The 19,432-nt window shown below is 45.2% G+C and overlaps 1 protein-coding gene across 1 annotated transcript in view; it reads right to left on the bottom strand.

The window, feature by feature from the left end:
* Positions 1-19,432, bottom strand: part of CNNM1 (cyclin and CBS domain divalent metal cation transport mediator 1) — a 66,718-nt gene that overhangs the window by 17,804 nt on the left and 29,482 nt on the right. Inside the window, exons 2-7 of the mRNA XM_052660971.1 lie at positions 18,795-18,938; positions 14,635-14,775; positions 11,921-12,090; positions 10,184-10,283; positions 9,790-9,837; positions 6,316-6,378 (exon numbers count right to left, since the gene is read on the bottom strand). Of these exons, the coding sequence (XP_052516931.1) occupies positions 6,316-6,378; positions 9,790-9,837; positions 10,184-10,283; positions 11,921-12,090; positions 14,635-14,775; positions 18,795-18,938 (666 nt within the window). The remainder of the gene's footprint in view (positions 1-6,315; positions 6,379-9,789; positions 9,838-10,183; positions 10,284-11,920; positions 12,091-14,634; positions 14,776-18,794; positions 18,939-19,432) is intronic.

Raw genomic sequence — 19,432 nt, 5'->3', positions numbered from 1 at the left:
GAGGAAAAACATGTTTCTTTTTTTTTTTTTTTTAAGTAAAGACAATGCTATTGAAGCTTTATTCATAATATCCCAAAGGATTCCCAACAGCAAAAGATACAGCTGTCTTACAAAGGTTGGGTCTATAAAAGCCATCTTTAGAATGAAAAAGGAATCTTCATTTCATGACAAAGAAAGTCCCAGCTCATCTGACTGTTGTGCAAGATCAATGATTTTGTGTCCCAGAGCCTGACATTCCTCAATAGGTAGGATGCTGATGACTCGGCGTTTTGGTAATTGTGCACATACACTCAGAAGTTTTTGAGCAAGGGAAATGGAAATGCTTTTAATAAAAAAAAAGAGAAGAAATCAGTAACAGACGAGTGTCCCAGCAGCATGGCAAACTAATTCAAGTTGTATAATTCCCCTTGGCATTTTCTAAGAGCACAGAGGCGCAGCTTGGGGGAGTGAAGAGAGAAGAAAAATTCTAAGCACAGGGCAAAGAGGTCTAAGAGGCGACGGATTGTTCAATGATGCATGAAACTGACCACAGGATCCCTCAATAGGGCGCAGGCCTGGCTGTTGACATCTCCCTTGCCCATCTTGCTCTTACATCACGCTCTCAATTTGGGTGGAGAAGTGTGGCAAGCTCATTCCTGCAGGCTTCGTGTGGTTTGCCTGTAAGGTACATCTGTCTTGGATGGCAAGTTGGAGATTCTGAGGTTGGGTGGAGAAGACATTGGGGTAAAATTGGGTTGGGGTGAGAGAAGGGGTGGAAGAGGATTTTAAACTGAAGTCAGGGCTGGATGGAATCTCCCCTCATTCTGCACGGATAGGCAGGGGCCCTGAAAACCCAGACACACCTCTGAGACTCTTGCTTTACTCGTGACCCCTGTGCCCAGAGCTCTCACAACTCTATCCCAGGAACAGGAGCCACACATAGAAGAACACCTCATTCTCCTTTTCAGTCTGGGGATGTGAGAAGAGGTAAGGTTCAGCAGCTGCCTGCTTACATCTGTCCGAGTCTCACTGAGGACAGAGAGGAACAGCCCAATTTGGTCATCGTCACTATGCCACAGGCCATCTGTGTTTTCTAAACTGGATGCGGGAATTTAATTACACAGGCTTATAAGAGTACAAACTAGGATTATTAAAATTCATCATTCTGGGGTACTATTCAACATCAGACAACCAAATGCCAAAAGCTCTCTCTCAAAGCTATAATGTGAACTCTGCAAATCAGCCCAAGTTAGGAGCCCAGATGAACTTGCTCACGTTACATGGAGCTTTAATGGTTCCCAAATGTTGACTATGCAAGAGCCGACCCAAAGGAATATTTCCACTTACCACATTTCACAAAGTAAAAAGATTATTTTTAGGTACTTCCTTTATATTCTGGGGAAAAAAACTATCCTCACTGATCTCAAAGTACATTACAAATGCAACTGGGCATTGAAAAAGGACCCTTGCTTGTGGCCTCTCTCTTGCTTTTGTTCTTTCATGGATTCAGAAGGACTGTCATGGGGAACTTGAAATCACCTCTACCATCAGGAGAAGAAAAAAGGAATGAATCCGGGGAGAGGGAATGATAACTGTAGTGGGGCTGTGTACTCTCAGTGGTTTTATTTTTAAATAAAAACACCTGCAAATCTGGCTAATCGCAGCACACTCTGGAGGTAATCCACACACACTCTGCTCTCCTCATTTCACACTAAGGCTTGACTAGAAGGAAACTGCCTATGAGTAATAGTGGCAATATTTGGAGTAGGGACCACAGCCTCAATCTAAGGTGAGTACCATAATTCATTAGCACAGCTGCTTTCAAAATGCAAACAAGTCACAGCCCTCTAGAGGGCACAACAGGCCCACATTCAGAAACGCAGGAAGGTCCCAGGCAATAGAACAAGGCCTAAGAGAGTTGGATTCTGGTCCTCAGCCCTCTGTATCCTAATTACACATCTGACATTGACCCAACCGCTTAATTTCTTAGAGTTGTTTCCTCACCTATTGTCTCCAAACAATTTCTGCCCATCTCCTAAGGTGGTTGTGGGGATTTAAAAAATAACCAAGTCTCTTAAAACTTAAACGCCCATTTAATTTCCAGGGACTCCCCTGGAGGTCCAAAGGTTAGGACTCTGTGCTTCCACTGAGGGGGGCATGAGTTCGATCCCTGGTGGGGGAACTAAGATCCTGCCTGCCATGCGGTGTGACAAAAAAAAAAAAAAGAAAAAAGATGGGAGTAAGACATAATAATGAAGATCTCCAAGACCTTTTAGAACTAACACCCAAAAAGATGTCCTTTTCATTATAGGGGACTGGAATGCAAAAGTAGGAAGTCAAGAAACACCTGGAGTAACAGGCAAATTTGGCCTTGGAATACGGAATGAAGCAGGGCAAAGGCTAATAGAGTTTAGCCAAGAGAACGCACTGGTCATAGCAAATACCCTCTTCCAACAACACATGTCCATGTCTACACATGGACATCACCAGATGGTCAATACCGAAATCAGACTGATTATATTTTTTGCAGCCAAAGATGGAGAAACTCTATATAGTCAGCAAAAACAAGACTGGGAGCTGACTGTGGCTCAGATCATGAACTCCTTATTGCCAATTCAGACTTAAATTGAAGAAAGTAGGGAAAACCACTAGACCATTCAAGTATGACCTAAATCAAATTCCTTATGATTATACAGTGGAAGTGAGAAATAGATTTAAGGGACTAGATCTGATAGATAGAGTGCCTGATGAACTATGGATGGAGGTTCGTGACATTGTACAGGAGACAGGGATCAAGACCATCCCCATGGAAAAGAAATGCAAAAAAGCAAAATGGCTGTCTGGGGAGGCCTTACAAATAGCTGTGAAAAGAAGAGAAGCAAAAAGCAAAGGAGAAAAGGAAAGATATAAGCATCTGAATGCAGAGTTCCAAAGAATAGCAAGGAGAGATAAGAAAGCCTTCCTCAGCGATCAATGCAAAGAAATAGAGGAAAAGAACAGAATGGGAAAGACTAGAGATCTCCTCAAGAAAATTAGAGATACCAAGCGAACATTTCATGCAAAGATGGGCTCGATAAAGGACAGAAATGGTATGGACCTAACAGAAGCAGAAGATATTAAGAAGAGGTGGCAAGAATACACAGAACTGTACAAAAAAGATCTTCACGACCAAGATAATCATGATGATGTGATCACTCACCTAGAGCGAGACATCCTGGAATGTGAAGTCAAGTGGGCCTTAGAAAGCATCACTACGAACAAAGCTAGTGGAGGTGATGGAATTCCAGTTGAGCTATTTCAAATCCTGAAAGATGATGCTGTGAAAGTGCTGCACTCAATATGCCAGCAAATTTGGAAAACTCAGCAGTGGCCACAGGACTGGAAAAAGTCAGTTTTCATTCCAATCCCAAAGAAAGGCAATGCCAAAGAATGCTCAAACTACCACACAATTGCACTCATCTCACACACTAGTAAAGGAATGCTCAAAATTCTCCAAGCCAGGCTTCAGCAATATGTGAACTGTGAACTTCCTGATGTTCAAGCTGGTTTTAAAAAAGGCAGAAGAACCAGAGATCAAACTGCCAACATCCGCTGGATCATGGAAAAAGCAAGAGAGTTCCAGAAAAACATCTATTTCTGCTTTATTGACTATGCCAAAGCCTTTGACTATGTTGATCACAATAAACTGGAAAATTCTGAAAGAGATGGGAATACCAGACCACCTGACCTGCCTCTTGAGAAACCTATATGCATGTCAGGAAGCAAGTTAGAACTGGACATGGAACAACAGACTGGTTCCAAATAGGGAAAAGAGTATGTCAAGGCTGTATATTGTCACCCTGCTTATTTAACTTCTGTGCAGAGTACATCATGAGAAACGCTGGGCTGGAAGAAGCACAAGCTGGAATCAAGATTGCTGGGAGAAATATCAATAACCTCAGATATGCAGGTGACACCACCCTTATGGCAGAAAGTGAAGAGGAACTAAAAAGCCTCTTGAGGAAAGTGAAAGTGGAGAGTGAAAAAGTTGGCTTCAAGCTCAACATTCAGAAGACTAAGATCATGGCATCTGGTCCCACCACTTCATGGCAAATAGATGGGGAAACAGTGGAAACAGTGTCAGACTTTATTTTTTGGGGCTCCAAAATTACTGCAGATGGTGATTGCAGCCATGAAATTAAAAGATGCTTACTCCTTGGAAGGAAAGTTATGACCAAGCTAGATAGCATATTCAAAAGCAGAGACATTACCTTGCCAACAAAGGTCCGTCTAGTCAAGGCTATGGTTTTTTTCAGTGGTCATGTATGGATATGAAAGTTGGACTGTGAAGAAAGCTGAGTGCTGAAGAATTGATGCTTTTGAACTGTGGTGCTGGAGAAGACTCTTCAGAGTCCCTTGGACTGCAAGGAGATTCAACCAGTCCATTCTAAAGGAGATCAGTCCTGGCTGTTCTTTGGAAGGAATGATGCTAAAGCTGAAACTCCAATACTTTGGCCACCTCATGCAAAGAGTTGACTCATTGGAAAAGACTCTGATGCTGGGAGGGATTGGGGGCAGGAGGAGAAGGGGGACGACAGAGGATGAGATGGCTGGATGGCATCACCGATTCGATGGAGACGAGTTTGAGTGAACTCTAGGAGTTGGTGATGGACAGAGAGGCCTGGCGTGCTGCAATTTATGGGGTCGCAGAGAGTTGGACTCGACTGAGCAACTGAACTGAACTGAAGACATAATATATGTAAATTAATGTATCTGGATAATACATTAAGTATGGGGCCAGAATGTGCCCAGATCTGCTTTCTGTAAATCCAATGAGTGAGGCTTCTTCTTCTGCTGATATGAAACAGAAGCAAGAATGACTGGAAATACTAAATTATAGGATTATATTGATGAACTAGAACTAAGTTTTTTTTAAGTAGGAAGTTATCATTAACTAGGTTTTCTGATGAGCTGAGGGTTAGTTTTTAAAAAGCATATCCCAGCTCTCATGCTTTCTTTCTTCTTCTTTTTTAATGCTTTGATCTTTTTAGTTGAAAATATTTAAAAAATGTGCATCTTCCCTTTCTGCTGAGACTAAAGAGCACATTATTCATTTACCAAGACTCCCCAGTGGGAAGGATCTTGAAGGTCCACGATGTGGTCGTTTCTAATTTTGCTGGCATGCGGGAGTGACCACTCAGCTGGTGAGGGCACCAGAATGGCATCTCCGATGGGCCATTCTCCTATAGTCATCATAAAGGCATGAGCTCCCACAAAGTGAGAAAAAAAAATTATTTCTTGGTGGAAAATCACCATGAAGTAAGAGAGAAAACTGATGAAATTGGAGAAGGTGGTTAATTTGTCTTATACAGATAAACATGGGAACCAGATGGTTTTTGATGGAAAACTGTGATTTGTGAGAAAGTAGAAGTCAATATAAATAGTTCTGAAGTTGCAAATTTGGGGGTTTGAGGTCTCAGCCTATTTGAATGTTGAGAATCTACTATATACACAGTGAAATACAACTGATTTCTTGATGATGAGGCTATGGTGGGGCCTCAGAATCACTACCATAGCATTGGAATAAGGAAGACGGGTGTAGCGGGTGTGGGAAATTGGATTGTGCTTTAACTTCAGGGTGACTTAAATAAATCCTTAGTTTGTTCATTATTTGCTCCATGAAACTTAGAGATCAACTTCTAGGGATGGAAAAAAAAAAAACCAAGTTCTTAACCGATTGTTCAGACTTAGTACATTCTACTCCATCTTTGAGTTATAGTATGGAGCTGCTTTACCTGATTAAAAAGAAATCAGTAACTTTTCATTAACAGGAGAGGTTAAACTAATGAAAAGTTCTGAAGTTTTTAATATAGCATCCTTTGTGGGAGCAGAGCCAGAGAGATTATGGTCACTACATAGTAACATTTCTAGGAAGATGAGGTGGGGTTAGTGGTTAACTGAGGTCAGAGACCACATAGAAGAAAAGACAGAGGAAAAATGGAAATAAAGCATAGCCTTTCATTGTTTTCTCCTATTTTTCATCTGCTGCACCTCTTATCCCTCCTTTCTGCAGTCAGACAAACGATAAGGAAAAACTCACACCATTCCTCTCCAGCCCTCCCCATTTCTCACATGGATGCACACAGACATATGCCTGGGGGCTAAGTTCATGAGTGACACCACTGCACCAGCCATGCTTGGGCAGTGAATACCAGTATTAGCAATGCATTGTGCTATGCCTTCGTCCTGGGCCTGTCTGTTGGGAGAGGCTAGTTTTCATGCAGGACAGTGACAGACACCAAAGGCCTCTTGTAAACCCCATGGATCTATGGAGATCAAGACCCCATGCATGTTTACCTGGGGAGCCTGCCAGAGAGTCCCCTCTGCTGAAGGCGAAGGTACGAGACACAGAGATGGGCACTAAAGAGTCAAGGAGTTGTGAGTTGTGAAGGGGAAGATAAACACAAAAGGAGAGAGACAAAAAGCAAAGTGGGTGAGACAGACTGCTCCTGGATCCTCACAACATCCCATTTCTCTGCCAAAGGGAGTCTTGCCTCTGGAAACATGGAAATTGCATCTTCTCACAAAGTCACTCTCCGGAAAGAAGAAAATAAACAGATTTTGCTGAAGTTTTTCCAGAAAGATGCACAATAATCTCAGAGGGGATGAGACCCACCAGTGACAAGAATAGGCAGTGCCCCAGCAGGGAGTATGCCTGGGCAGTGTTTCGTCTGAGATGACTTTTTGAGCCAGCACATGTGTTGGAAGCCCAGCGGTGCATCCCCGTGGGGCCCTCCGGACTGCCTGAGGGCTTCTCACCTGCGGGAGGGCTGAAAGCAAAATGCAAGCTCCTGCTAGGGGCATCCTCGAGGAAGAGGAGGCCATCTTCTGCCTCGGACTCCTAGGAGTTCCCTCTGTGGGCACAGTGCTGGGGAGGAACTGTGCACAGCCAGAGCCTTGGGACACAGGAAGGGCAGTTTCTAGCAATCTTAATGTGAATCAACTTGATAAACTAAATCATAGTCACTTCTTAGCCAGTATAAGTGCTCCAAAGCACCTCTCTTCCTATCACCTTTTCCTTCTCTCTCTTTCCCCATAGTCTGAAATGGTGCTGGCTATAACTTGGGGCCTGGGTGGAGTGGAATGTGTAGTAATATTCCAGTCCTTCACCAACCTTGATCCTGATCGAGCAGTATTTCCGGGAGGGAATCTGTCTTTATCCCTCTGATCATTCCCAGAGTCCCTTCCAAGAAACTAAATGAAGTCAGTCTGCAGGTGACAGGACTCTGAAATAGGTGGCTTTGGCAGTCTTGGTTGCTGCACCCAATGATTTGCCTGAAATTATCCAATAGTGTAAAGGGGAGAGGGGAGAGCCTTATCCTACCTGATAATCATTTATTTTGTCAAGTAATCATTCTTTGTCGAGGAATATTTAAATTGGCTCCTAGTGTTGCAAGACACACTGGAATAAGAAACCCCATTGTCTCAAGAAGAATTCTAGTGCTTCCGGTCCACAAATTAAACATGTCTCAGTCAAGCGAATAGGAGACTTGTTCTCTCCCACTTCCACACCCCTGTGGGCATCTGTTCTGGTCACGCTGAGCTCAGGCCCATTCCTCTGGATTACCAGGCTCACTTTGGTCCTCCTGGGTTCCCTGGCAATCAGAACCAAGACAAAGGAGACAGTGCTGATTGTGTTTCCTTCACCCAGCGCAGGAAAAGCAGAGGGACTGACTTAGAACCTCAGACTCAACTTTGAGGCATCGGTCAGAGGGCCAGTGTTCTGGCAAACTCATCATCTCATTTATCACCCTCAAGGCTGACAAAGCTCTAGATTGGCATCAAGGACAGGGCTAGGTAGGTAGACTGAGACCCTACAAGAATCCACCACTTTGTGGTTCAGCCTTAAGCTCTTCCTTGACCTACCAGTAAGGTTCTTGGACAGTGAAAGATGCTGGGTGGCTGGACCTGGGCTGAGAGGTGGACCGGGAATAAGCAGGGGCAGGGGGGTGGTGCAGGTGGTCTTCGCAGTTATCCACATCTAACTCTATTAGGTGTGGAGGGCTTGCGGGGGAGAATGGAAAATGTCTCTATATCCCTACAAGCTAATTTGATTTCTTTTTCCTCCTGAAGATGGATAAATAAAGATGCTCAGAAGTGTGGAGAGGGAAAGAGAGGTTAACGTTTCTTTTTAGTTAACCAATTTTGAAGGAGAGATTACTATTGCAGGTTTATTCTGTCTCAATGATAAAATGGATTTTGATAGAAAGAACTGGAGACAGGAAGGACTGAGGAAACCAGACAACATTTTCCTACTACTCAAAAAAAATTTTTTTAAAGAAAGAAAGTCATGTAAATTAGATGGGCTTGGGACCTTTACGCAGCAATTTACCCCTAGAGTCCCCACTTCTTTCGGTCTTATGTAAAGGCCAACACCTCTAGGTAACACTTTGAATCTCAGTAGTCACTCTACCTTGAACAAGCACCAATGTGATGGCTGGTGGAGACCTCCTTTAGAGAACCAAGGTCTACTTGGTCCTGTAGACCATCCCTCTCCCATATCTTGACTTCTTGTTCTGTGAACTGATGCTTCCTTCACCAACCTTAATTGAGATTTGTCGGTTTATATAACAACATACCAGGGATTTTTGTTACAGCCCTCCTTCCACATATGTAGGACCACTCCTTGGGTGTGGGCAGCTATTTCAATTTCTTTTAAGCTCTCTGTTGGGCCAGGATGGGAAATTACACTGTAAATTGTCCCAATATTCCCACGTAGAAACGACATCCTGGAACACATTGCATCTAAGATCTGTATTTCATTGTGCTGTTTGAACGAGTCAGGCCACTGGAATGCATTGAGATAAATAATTGCACTGAGGTGATTCGGAGCAGGTCATTTCTTTAGTTTCTTTGTTAAAACAGTACCTACTTTTCAGGTGCCATGGATTGTGATTTCAAGCTTTGGGACCCTCTGATAAATCCCAATATAAAGCACGATGGAAGATTTTTTTTTTTAAATGATGAGAAAAAACACCCATTTGGCATTAAAATGGCCACCATAAAAACTAAGAGCTGAAAGCAATGCAAAATTCAGACTGGTGAATCAAAGACAAATCTAGAGAAATAATGCTTTCTGGATCACACTTATATCACAACAAATGCCATGCCCTCTAAACACAAGTACGATAACTGATGCAGGAAGCAGAGAAGGTAGTGCACAGAAGGGGCAGAGAACACCCACCAGCAGCCTGTGCCAGCCCCTGCCATCAGCATGCACGGCCAGCCACAGACCCCTCCCCACCTGCTGAGATGTGGTCAATGAGCAAAGAGAAGCAGATGAGCAACATACGTGCCAGCCTGGGGTTTACATCCTAAGATCTTGCTGTTACTGCTTACTAAATGCCACAGACACAATAATAGCATATTAAGGTCTGCCAGTAGAGGACAGAGGGTGGATTACCACAGCAGAGAAGGAATGGTTCAACCTCCAGCAGAGCACACAAAACCACCTGCTTGCATTCCCTGGCAGGTGACAGCAAATGGTGCCTCCCCTCACAACCTCCCTCGCTGGTCATTCATCATTTTGCACACGAGCAGAGAAGCAGCAGAAAACATTCTAGACTCTCAGAAACTAAGCCCCCCACCCCACCCCCGCCGTGGTCTGCGGGTACCTGGCAGAAAGCAGTGTTCCTGGCAGAGCATACAAAGAGGCTGCCAGCATTTGTGTTAGCCCCAGCCCAGGCTGAGAGTGGTCGGTCCGGGTCCCCAGACTGGGCTGAGGCAGGACCTCGGCAGGGAGGACGAGGGAGGGGTTTGAGAGATACATACGGAAGACAGAGGATCCAGCCAGACTTCCAACCTTCCGCACATCGTTATCTAAGGACAGAAGGATGCAGGGTGTTTCAGAGGCAATTCAGAAAACACACCTTCTTAGAGGAATTCTCCCTCTTCCATCCCACCCACAGCACCAGTCAACCCTGCAGAAACAGGTAATCAGGTGGACGTATAAAGAGTGAAATAAATGTGCATTTTCATATTGAAAATTACCACATCCCTACCACTGGATAATGTTACAGTCTACCATGTACTTCCACTTCTAAAGTCCAGGAAGGTAAAAGGCTTGTCCGGGGTCCACAACAGCAGTCATGACTTGGAACCCAGATGCATTTTCTCCACTAGCCCACTGCTTCCCCAATAAGCTATGGCTTGGAAACTGGAATACCTGAGCAAGCAGTGGTCATGATGGCTGGGACACCATAGTAGGTGAAGGCTCCGTTCTCGAAGCGAAGGCCTTCCTTACCAACCTCCACCTCCACTTTACCCTGGAGAAAGAAGGAAGTGTGCTAAGGGTGTGGATGAGCACGTCCAGCTCTTTTAGTGAAGACGACCCTAAGTATTTCTGTTTGGATAATAAGTGGACCTAAAATCTTATCACAGGAGAATGTGAATTCCATCCAGATATGCTTTGAAACAGCAGCTTTAATTTCAGGAGCCCTTGGCAGGAAAGTTCTTGCTTAGTTAATAAAGCAGTATCCAGTCATGAACATGCAAGCTTTCCTTGAAGACTCTAATGGCTCCTTCATGAGGCAGGTCCAGCCAGCTCAGGACCCCATAAATCCCATAAACTTCCAGTGGTTTAGTCTGAGACTAGACCACCTCTCTTATCTCTAGCTGAGATAAAGCCAGATTCTGTGAGAAGCTTGAGCATAGGGTATGCTATTAGGGGTCTGAAACCGTGTATATGCACTGCACGGATCCATCCCAGACCCTACAAGGCCTGTACTATTTTTACCCCCAGTTTTATAGATGAATCAATTTTGAGGCTCATAAAGATTAAATAACTAAATCAAGGTTAGTTAACAAGTACCAATATTGGAATTTTAAAACGAGGTCTTTCCAATTTCTGAACCTATCCTCTTGCTCCTATATTTTACCCCCGCCAAGATTTATTTGAAAATGGTTACGTTTATATTAGGCATAAGACTCTACTCGCGTTCCTTGTGTTATGTAAACAATGCAAACACCCTTCTCAATTTTCAACAGTGAAGAATGCGACTCCATTTCTGGAGAAGAAGGCATTTTAACGAGGCTATCTGGAAGGATGGGTTTGAGGCATATACCGTGTTGGAGCAGACAGGTGGCAGGGGGACTGTAACAGAGAAGCCCTTTCTAAGTCAATGGGAATTTAATTAGGATTTTAAGACAATCATTGTATTTAGGGTTCACCAGATTTTATCGGGAAGAGACAGTGAGTAGGGGCAGGGCTAATGGTGGAACCAAGCCAGGAGGAGGGGCTGGAATCATGCCTGACACTTATTCACAGGCCTCTCCACTTATTTACACCCTCTCAGGGCAGGGGGGATGACTGTACTCATGTGAGTACCAGCAAGATGCTGCACCTCTCTCATTTTCTTGTTTATTCCCTCATAGTCCCCTTTAGGAAGGGATTAAGGCACTGCAATGGCTGAAGTGTGGCAGAGAGAGTGGACGTGTCCCATGTGCCTCCAGAGAGCAAAGCAAGGACCAGTGGGTGGAAATCAGAGACGGTGAGATTTTGTTTGACAGAGAGAAGAGCTTAAAACAAGGAGTGTCTGAAATTTGGGAGGCAGTGCACAGTTGCATTCTTGGGCATGGCCAGGCAGAGACAAGAGGTGACAGGGATTTTGTAGGACACCAGTTTAGGAAGTTCAGCAGCAGAACCCCTTGGCTGGGAGTTACCCACTGCACTCCCAACCACAAACATTGCTGACATCAGACTAAGTGCCATAAAGATCCCATCATTCTAGGACGCCAGCCCGTCACACCTGTCTCCTTCTGTGAGTCAGGGACAAATGCCCGCCCCAACTGGCCTTGCTCCCAAGGCAGCCTTGGAACCTGGCCCAGAGGAGGCGTGGGCATTCCTCTTCAGCCTGGAGAAGTCCTACCTTGCCCTTGGAGGGTCTAAGCCTTTCCCACTCACCTGCAGAAGCAGCACAAAGTAGTCCACGGGGCGGTTCCGCTGGTAGAGGTAGTGTTCTGGGGCCTTCTTGTTCTTCTCATCAAACTTCAGCTCCTGGATCACATTGGGATGTTTCAAGAGCCGGAGCAGGATCTTCTCCGAGAGGTACAGAGACTTAAACGGCTCCACTTCTAGAGGAGAGTGAAGGCAGGAGGAATCGGCAGCAGGGAGGAGTCAGGGTGGACACCACCAGAGCCATTTGCGCTCCACGCTCCATCCTGCAATTCCCTTGGGTGGGTGGGGGTGGGGGGGTGTCTTAAGCCCAAGTGTGCATCTTCGGGCCCTCTGGGGATATGGGTACCTGCACTGGCATTTCAGGTCCCTGTTTTGACAGTGTCAATTTTGTTATTAATTTTCTCGTTGACTTTATTTAAAGCTGCACATAGACTTAAAAAAGAAGAGAATCCTGCCATTTGTGACAGCATAGATGAACCTGAGGAGCCAGGCACAGAGGGACAAATACTACATGATACCAGTTATATGATGAATCTAAAATAGTCAAATTCATAGAAACAGAGAGTAGAATGGGCTGGGAGAAGGAGGTAATGCGGATACTAGTCAGAGGGTACAGAGCTCCAGTGATGCCAGATGAATAAATCCTAGAGACCTACTGCACAGCATATGGAGCCCAAGAACATGCTACAATGAAGACTCCTGAGAGGCCCTTGGGCAGCAAGGAGATCCAACCAGTCCATCCTAAAGGAAATCAGTCCTGAATATTCACTGGAAGGACTGATGCTGAAGCTGAAACGCCAATACTTTGGCCACCTGACGTCAAGAACTGACTCATTTGATAAGACCCTGATGCTGGGAAAGATTGAAGGTGGGAGGAGGAGGGGATAACAGAGGGTGAGATGGTTGGATGGCATCACCTACTCAATGCACATGAGTCTGGGTAAACTCCAGGAGCTGGTGATGGACAGGGAGGCCTGGCGTGCTGCGGTCCATGGGGTCACAGAGAGTTGGACATGACTGAGCAACTGAACTGAACTGAACTTAAAATTTTGCTAAGATCTTATATTAACACACACACACACACACACACACACACACACAGACAAATAGTAATAACACATATAGAAGGTGGCAGGAAACTTTTGGAAGTGATGTTTATATTTATGGCACAGATTATGATGATGGTTTTATGAATGTATGTGTATCTCCAAGCTCATCCAGATGTTTACATTAAGTATGTACCATTTTTTGTATGTCAACTATATTGCAATATAGTGGTTTAAAAAGCAGCTGGAGTCGGACATGGATAAGTAAGCCATGTGAGTGCTAAGTGCTAAGTCACTTCAGTCATGTCCGACTCTGTGCGACCCCATAGACGGCAGCCCACCAGGCTCCCCCGTCCCTCGGACTCTCCAGGCAAGAACACTGGAGTGGGTTGCCATTTCCTTCTCCAATGCATGAACGTGAAAAGTGAAAGGGAAGTCGCTCAATTGTGTCCGACTCTTCACGACCCCATGGACTGCAGCCTACCAGGCAATGGCACCCCACTCCAGTACTCTTGCCTGGAAAATCCCATGGATGGAGGAGCCTGGTAGGCTGCAGTCCATGGGGTCGCGAAGCCATGTGAACATGGCTAAAAATGTTTTTGTTTTAATGCTATGATCAAATGAAATACAGAGAATTTGATCTGACTTACTTGTATGATGTATATCTGTTGAGTGAAATGGAATTTCAAGTTAACAGGAACACTTAATTATTTAAGTGGAAAGTTCTCAATAAGAAGCATCATTGCATTGTATTTACATATTAATAGGTATTATTCTATACTAATTATTCTATACTATATTATTATGTTATGTTATACTATACTATTAATTATGGCATATCATTATATTTACAGATACATCTGCTTTGTTCTAGGAAATCAGATATTCAGTTGAGATTTGTAGTCAACATTGAAAGACTATATTAGAACTATAATTACATGTTATATCAGAACTATATTACATGTTTAAAACCCTAAAGAAGCTCCAATTTAAAGTCTTCTACCTTTTAGCATCTGGAACAGTACTAGCATTCATTATGCACTCAATAAATACATGCTGGATTAATTAAACAGTGAACTTACTAATGTGTGTGATCGTTATAGGTCAGCACATTAATTAGGCATGAATGAGAAGATTAGACAGTTCAAAGACAATTTTACCTTCTTTATAAGAAGGAGAAGTTTATCTTTGGATCCTCTCTTTTTTTTTCTCTAAAGATTCTGGGATTCACAATCCACGTCTGTATTTGAAGAACTCATAAATCACAGGCCTACATGGCCCCTGGACAGTCCGGGCCCCAGGGCCTTTGTAGCTACATAGGACATCACCTGTCCCTCCCAGATGAACCCTCTGGGCCACCAACCCCCACCATGAAGCAGGTAGAGGAAGGGAAAGTGCAGCGGTGGATTCCTCAGCTCTTTTCTCAAGTAGAAGAGAGAAAAGCAGAGTTGCATCATACTCACTTATCCCAAGAAGATCGGAGGCTGAAAACAAGCAAATGTAGGGTCCTGTTGCCCCTGCCCAAGGATAACCTCCTCTTCTGGAACAGAGGTTCCCAGTCCCTGCACTGGACTCACGTTACAAGGTATTAAGGATGACGGGTGCCTGGGTCCCACCCTCCAGAGCTGCCTTGTCTGCCTGGGGTGGAGGTGCAGGAGGGCAGGGCCATCATACCTGTGGCCATGAAGCGGTGTGTGGCCAGCAGAAGCTGTGGCGAGATCTTCACCCTCATCTCCGAGTCGGAAAGCTTAAACAAGGAGAAGTCGTGCCGCTTCCTCTCCCTGTGTGGGACCCTCTGCTTTTTCCGATTGTCTGCTGTGGGGACAGGGGACAGACGGCAACTATCTCAGAGTCACTGTTGATTTTTGGAGGTTTCACCTGAGACAGGTCCTTTGGGACCATGGGGATCTCTGGAAAGTGTCAACAAGTCTCTGTATTAATTGCGCTGAAGTGGTGAACAGTGGAAAAGCGGAAGGCCAGCCTGGGGCTCCCAAGTTCAGGCTTCTAGGACTGGCTCCCCTGCTTATGAGCTGTGCAGCATCTCTAAGCATCACAGTCTTGTGTGCTTTAATTTATACAATAAAGTTAGTGATTAATCATAACTCTTCTCATAAGTTTAGTGCCTGCATGCTTAGTCACTCCATCGTGTCCGACTGTATTCAACCCCAGGGACTGTAGCCTGGCAGGTTCTTCTGTCCATGGGATTCTCCAGGCAAGAATACTGGAGTGGGTAGCCATTCCCTTTTTTAGGGTCTTCGAAACTCAGGGAAGGAACTCAGGTCTCCTGGATTGTAGGCATATTCTTTACCATCTGAGCCACCAGGGAAGCCCCATAAGGTTAACGATTAATCGTAATTTTTCTGCTCATCTCAGGTAGTTATTATGAGACTCCCATCAGAATCTATCTGTGAAATGCTTACAAATAACTGTATGCTTACAAAAAGGCCTTCACACACAAGGGACTTCTGTTCTTAGCATCAAGGACTATGGCAGGGCCGGGGGGGTTTCTGCCTTGGCCATACTCCTGTCCCCAGAGCTGGACTCACCTGGTCTCTTCCCACTGTTTTAAACCATGCTCTGAGCAGTACTGAGGGATGCCACCCAAAGGAGGAGGAGGGTGGTCACTCCCTCTTTCCACTCACAATTCTCTTGCTTCAACCCTGGCCCCCCGACTGGGAGAGAATTGGGGGAAATTAAGGAAAGAAGGAGGAAAAAATGCAACTAGCTCTATAATCCATAAAGGTGAGTTCTCCAGGTGGGGGCCTCAGGCAGGACTATTGTGATTATTGATTGAAAACAATCTCTGCTTTTTCCAATTTAATTTTTTCCCTGCTTTTTAAAATCTTGTCTATATATATATTTTCAGGGGGTGACTTCCCTGGTGGTCCAGTGGCTAAGACTCCACACTCCCAAGACAGGGGGCCTGGGTTTGACCCCTGGTCAAGGATCTAAGTGGAGAAGGCAATGGCACCGCACTCCAGTACTCTTGCCTGGAGAATCCCATGAATGGAGGAGCCTGGTAGGCTGCAGTCCATGGGGTCGCTAAGGGTCGGATATGACTGAGCAACTTCACTTTCACTTTTTACTTTCATGCATTGGAGAAGGAAATGGCAACCCACTCCAGTGTTCTTGCCTGGAGAATCCCAGGGACGGGGACGCCTGGTGGGCTGCCATCTATGGAGTCACACAGGGTTGGACACGACTGAAGCAACTTAGCAGCAGCAGCAGGGATCTAAGATACCAAATGCCTTAACGAAGTGTTTGCATGTTGCAACTAAAAAGATCCTGAGGGCTGCAACCAAGACCTGACACAGTCAAATGAATCAATAAAAATCTGTTTTGGGGTAAAGGGTAGGCTTTCTTTGGTCATATGTCTCTTGCTTTCCCTTAGTACTGAGTAAAATATTGAAACTTTAGCCTATCTGCTCTAGGGGAGCACAAAAGCAGATTAGGGTTTTTCTAAAGTTGGCCTGGAGCAAAATAGCAGTGCAGGGAACTCTCAGTGCAGGCTGAACAGACACAGTGGAAATGAAAGTGAGAGAACTCCAGGGGACGGGCTCCCTGGGACTCTTCCCCTTCTGATTTCGCTCTGCCACGTGACTGAGTTCCCTTCTAGAAGGAAGAAAGTGCCTTCCTCCACACTGCTCTTCTGCTCTCTTGTGGGCCTGCCTTGGACTCCTGGCCCCAGCTTTAAGGCTCCTTGTGTCTGGTTGCCACAAATGGTGAGATCCTACGGTGAGATCCAGGCCCAGTTCTCCTCGGGGTCAGGATCTGGGGAGAAGCAACACAATAGTCCTGGCTCCTCAGCCTTCTCACTGTTCTTAAGGATTCATGCTTATTTATAAGGGTGGGAAAATCGTAACCCTCTCTTTTAGAGAGAGGATGGTTTAGCAACAGAGCAGCAAATATATCTCTCAGACCATTTTATCTGGTCTGATAAAAGACCATCTATCTTTTCCATTACTAGTAAGTAACCTTCTGATTTATAGGACGTGTTTGTCTAAATATTCCCTCTCTCTTCTGCAACAGAATGCTACCAAATAGTTAATCACCGGAGAATCAGTTTCCTCTGATCTCCCTTTTCATTCCTTCTATTTTATTTTATTTATTTTTAAAATCCTTTTTTGGATGTGAACCATTTTTAAAGTCTTTATTGAATTTGTTACATTATTGCTTCTGTTCTATGTTTTGGTTTTCTTGGCCATGAGGCATTTGGGGTCTTAGCTCTCTAAGCAAGGATTGAACCCATACCACCTGCGTTGGAAGATGAAGTCTTGACCACTGGACTGCCAGGGAAGTCCCCATTCCTTCTATTTTAATAGTGAGTATTGGAAGATCAGGTTGTTGAGATAAATGCCCTGCTGCTGCTACTGCTGCTAAGTCGCTTCTGTTGTGTCCGACTCTGTGTGACCCCACAGACGGCAGCCCATCAGGCTCCCCTGTCCCTGGCATTCTCCAGGCAAGAACACTGGAGTGGGTTGCCATTTCTTTCTCCAATGCATGAAAGTGAAAAGTGAAAGTGAAGTCGCTCAGTCGTGTCCGACTCTTCACGACCTCATGGACTGCAGCCCACCAGGCTCCTCTGTCCATGGGATTTTCCAGGCAAGAGTACTGGAGTGGGGTGCCATTGCCTTCTCCACACAAATGCCCTAGGAAGAGCTTACTCAGACTGTTGTCACTACTATTAACGTCAGCCACTAACACTTTAGCGTGAATGTTTTCACCAGTATATCTATTGAGATATAGATTGGGATTTCTAAATCTAGAGCAGAGTGACAGTCAGAGGTGGAGAAGGGGGAAAGGACTGGGGGATGGAGAGATAACCCCTATTTTAAGGTGATGAGCTGGGCCAGTGCTCCACTGCAACAGCAGACACCGTGACGCTCCTGCTACGTTTCATCAAGGCTTGGCCCACCTTGGTCTGATCTCTTCTCACCCCAAAGGCAAGCACTCTTTCTGTACCACTCACTGCCTTAGAGTCTTGAAGTTTTTTCTACTAGGAGCTTGTCTCTGAACAGTTGCCTCCAGCAAACCAAGGACACAGATCTGGAATGGGTTCTCTGAGGGGAGGATGGGGACTGCTGTCCCACTTGATGAAATTGGGAGGAGGGGACACTTACTGGCCTAGGAACTCCCATGGATTTGATAACACTCCCATTTTTGAGGAAAGCAGGCCTTTGTAATGTTTGTGAGCAAAGCTTTGATAAGTCTCAGTAACGAAAGCAGTCACTATCGCAGGGAGGAACCTGTGTTGTTCCTGAGGGGGAGTGAGGAGGAGGGTGAGGAGACAAGACCAGAGCCAGGGGTGGAAAGGGAGGAGGTGGGGACCAGGCAGCAGGGCTGAAAACACACAAGAGCAGCGTCTAAAAGGACGACTTAGTTTGGCTTAGGTAGTGCTGGGTGATGTCATGAGTCTCCACAGCACGCTGATGTTGTTGTGAGTGAATCATGAGTGAACCCCCAGGGATGCCAGGGTCTGTGTCCAGGTGGACAAAGAGACAAACCAGGAACAACACAGGGGACAGAAACAAGGGCAGAGAGGTCATCCAAGGTGTACTTCATTTCCTCCATCCAAAGGCCAGGAGGTCCCCTTTTCATAGTCTTGGCTCTGTTCCTGAAGGTTCTCTGTTGATAAACATTTAGCTAGCATACTCTCAGCGACTCATTGGTGGTTCAAGCTGGGGCATCTTGCCATGCCAGGCCCTGGCAGGAGAGGGCTGACACACAGTAACACTTGGGGCTTGTCCTGACCCCCTTTCATACTGTCCATTAAATTAAGCCAGCTCTGAGAACCTCAGAGGAAAACACGATGGCTTTGGACAAGAGCCACTTACTGTAGAGGTCAGTTTCATCCAGGATCTCTGATTTGATGATCTCCTCTATGATGTCCTCCAGTGTGACGATGCCCATCACCTCGTAGAAGGGGTCCCCTTCTCCCTCGTTATTCACCCGCTGGACAATGGCCAGGTGAGACTTTCCTAGAGACAAAGGAAGTCACAGTGAAGCATCTGGGATATTTTCAGAGAAATTTCCTCGTGAGAAAATGATACTAAATTGCTCTCTGACCAATCTTGGGACTGAACCGCTGAACCCATTCCAGAATCTCTTTAAAATATGAAGTTTGTGTACAACCTCTTATAAATGCAAACTTTGTACTTTTATATCACTATCTCTTTTGAAGCAGTTACTTGGACTTCCCTGGTAGTCCAGTGATTAAGAATTTGCGTGCCAATACGGGGCACATGGGTTTGACCCATGGTCTGGGAAGATTCCACATGCCTCGAAACAGCTAAGCCTGTGTGCCACCACTACTGAGCCTGTGCTCTAGAGCCCATGTGCCGCATCTAGAGAAAGCCCATGTGTGGGAACAAAGATCCAGTATAGCCACAAATAAACAAATAAACAGAAAGTTACCTGATATACACAATGCCATTTCATTTTTTCTCCTGTAATTTTCCTATATTAAGAAGTA

The sequence above is a fragment of the Budorcas taxicolor genome, chromosome 23, assembly GCF_023091745.1.
Source record: "Budorcas taxicolor isolate Tak-1 chromosome 23, Takin1.1, whole genome shotgun sequence".
Taxonomy (NCBI): Eukaryota; Metazoa; Chordata; class Mammalia; order Artiodactyla; family Bovidae; genus Budorcas; species Budorcas taxicolor.
This window is presented reverse-complemented; position numbering and strand designations above follow the sequence as displayed.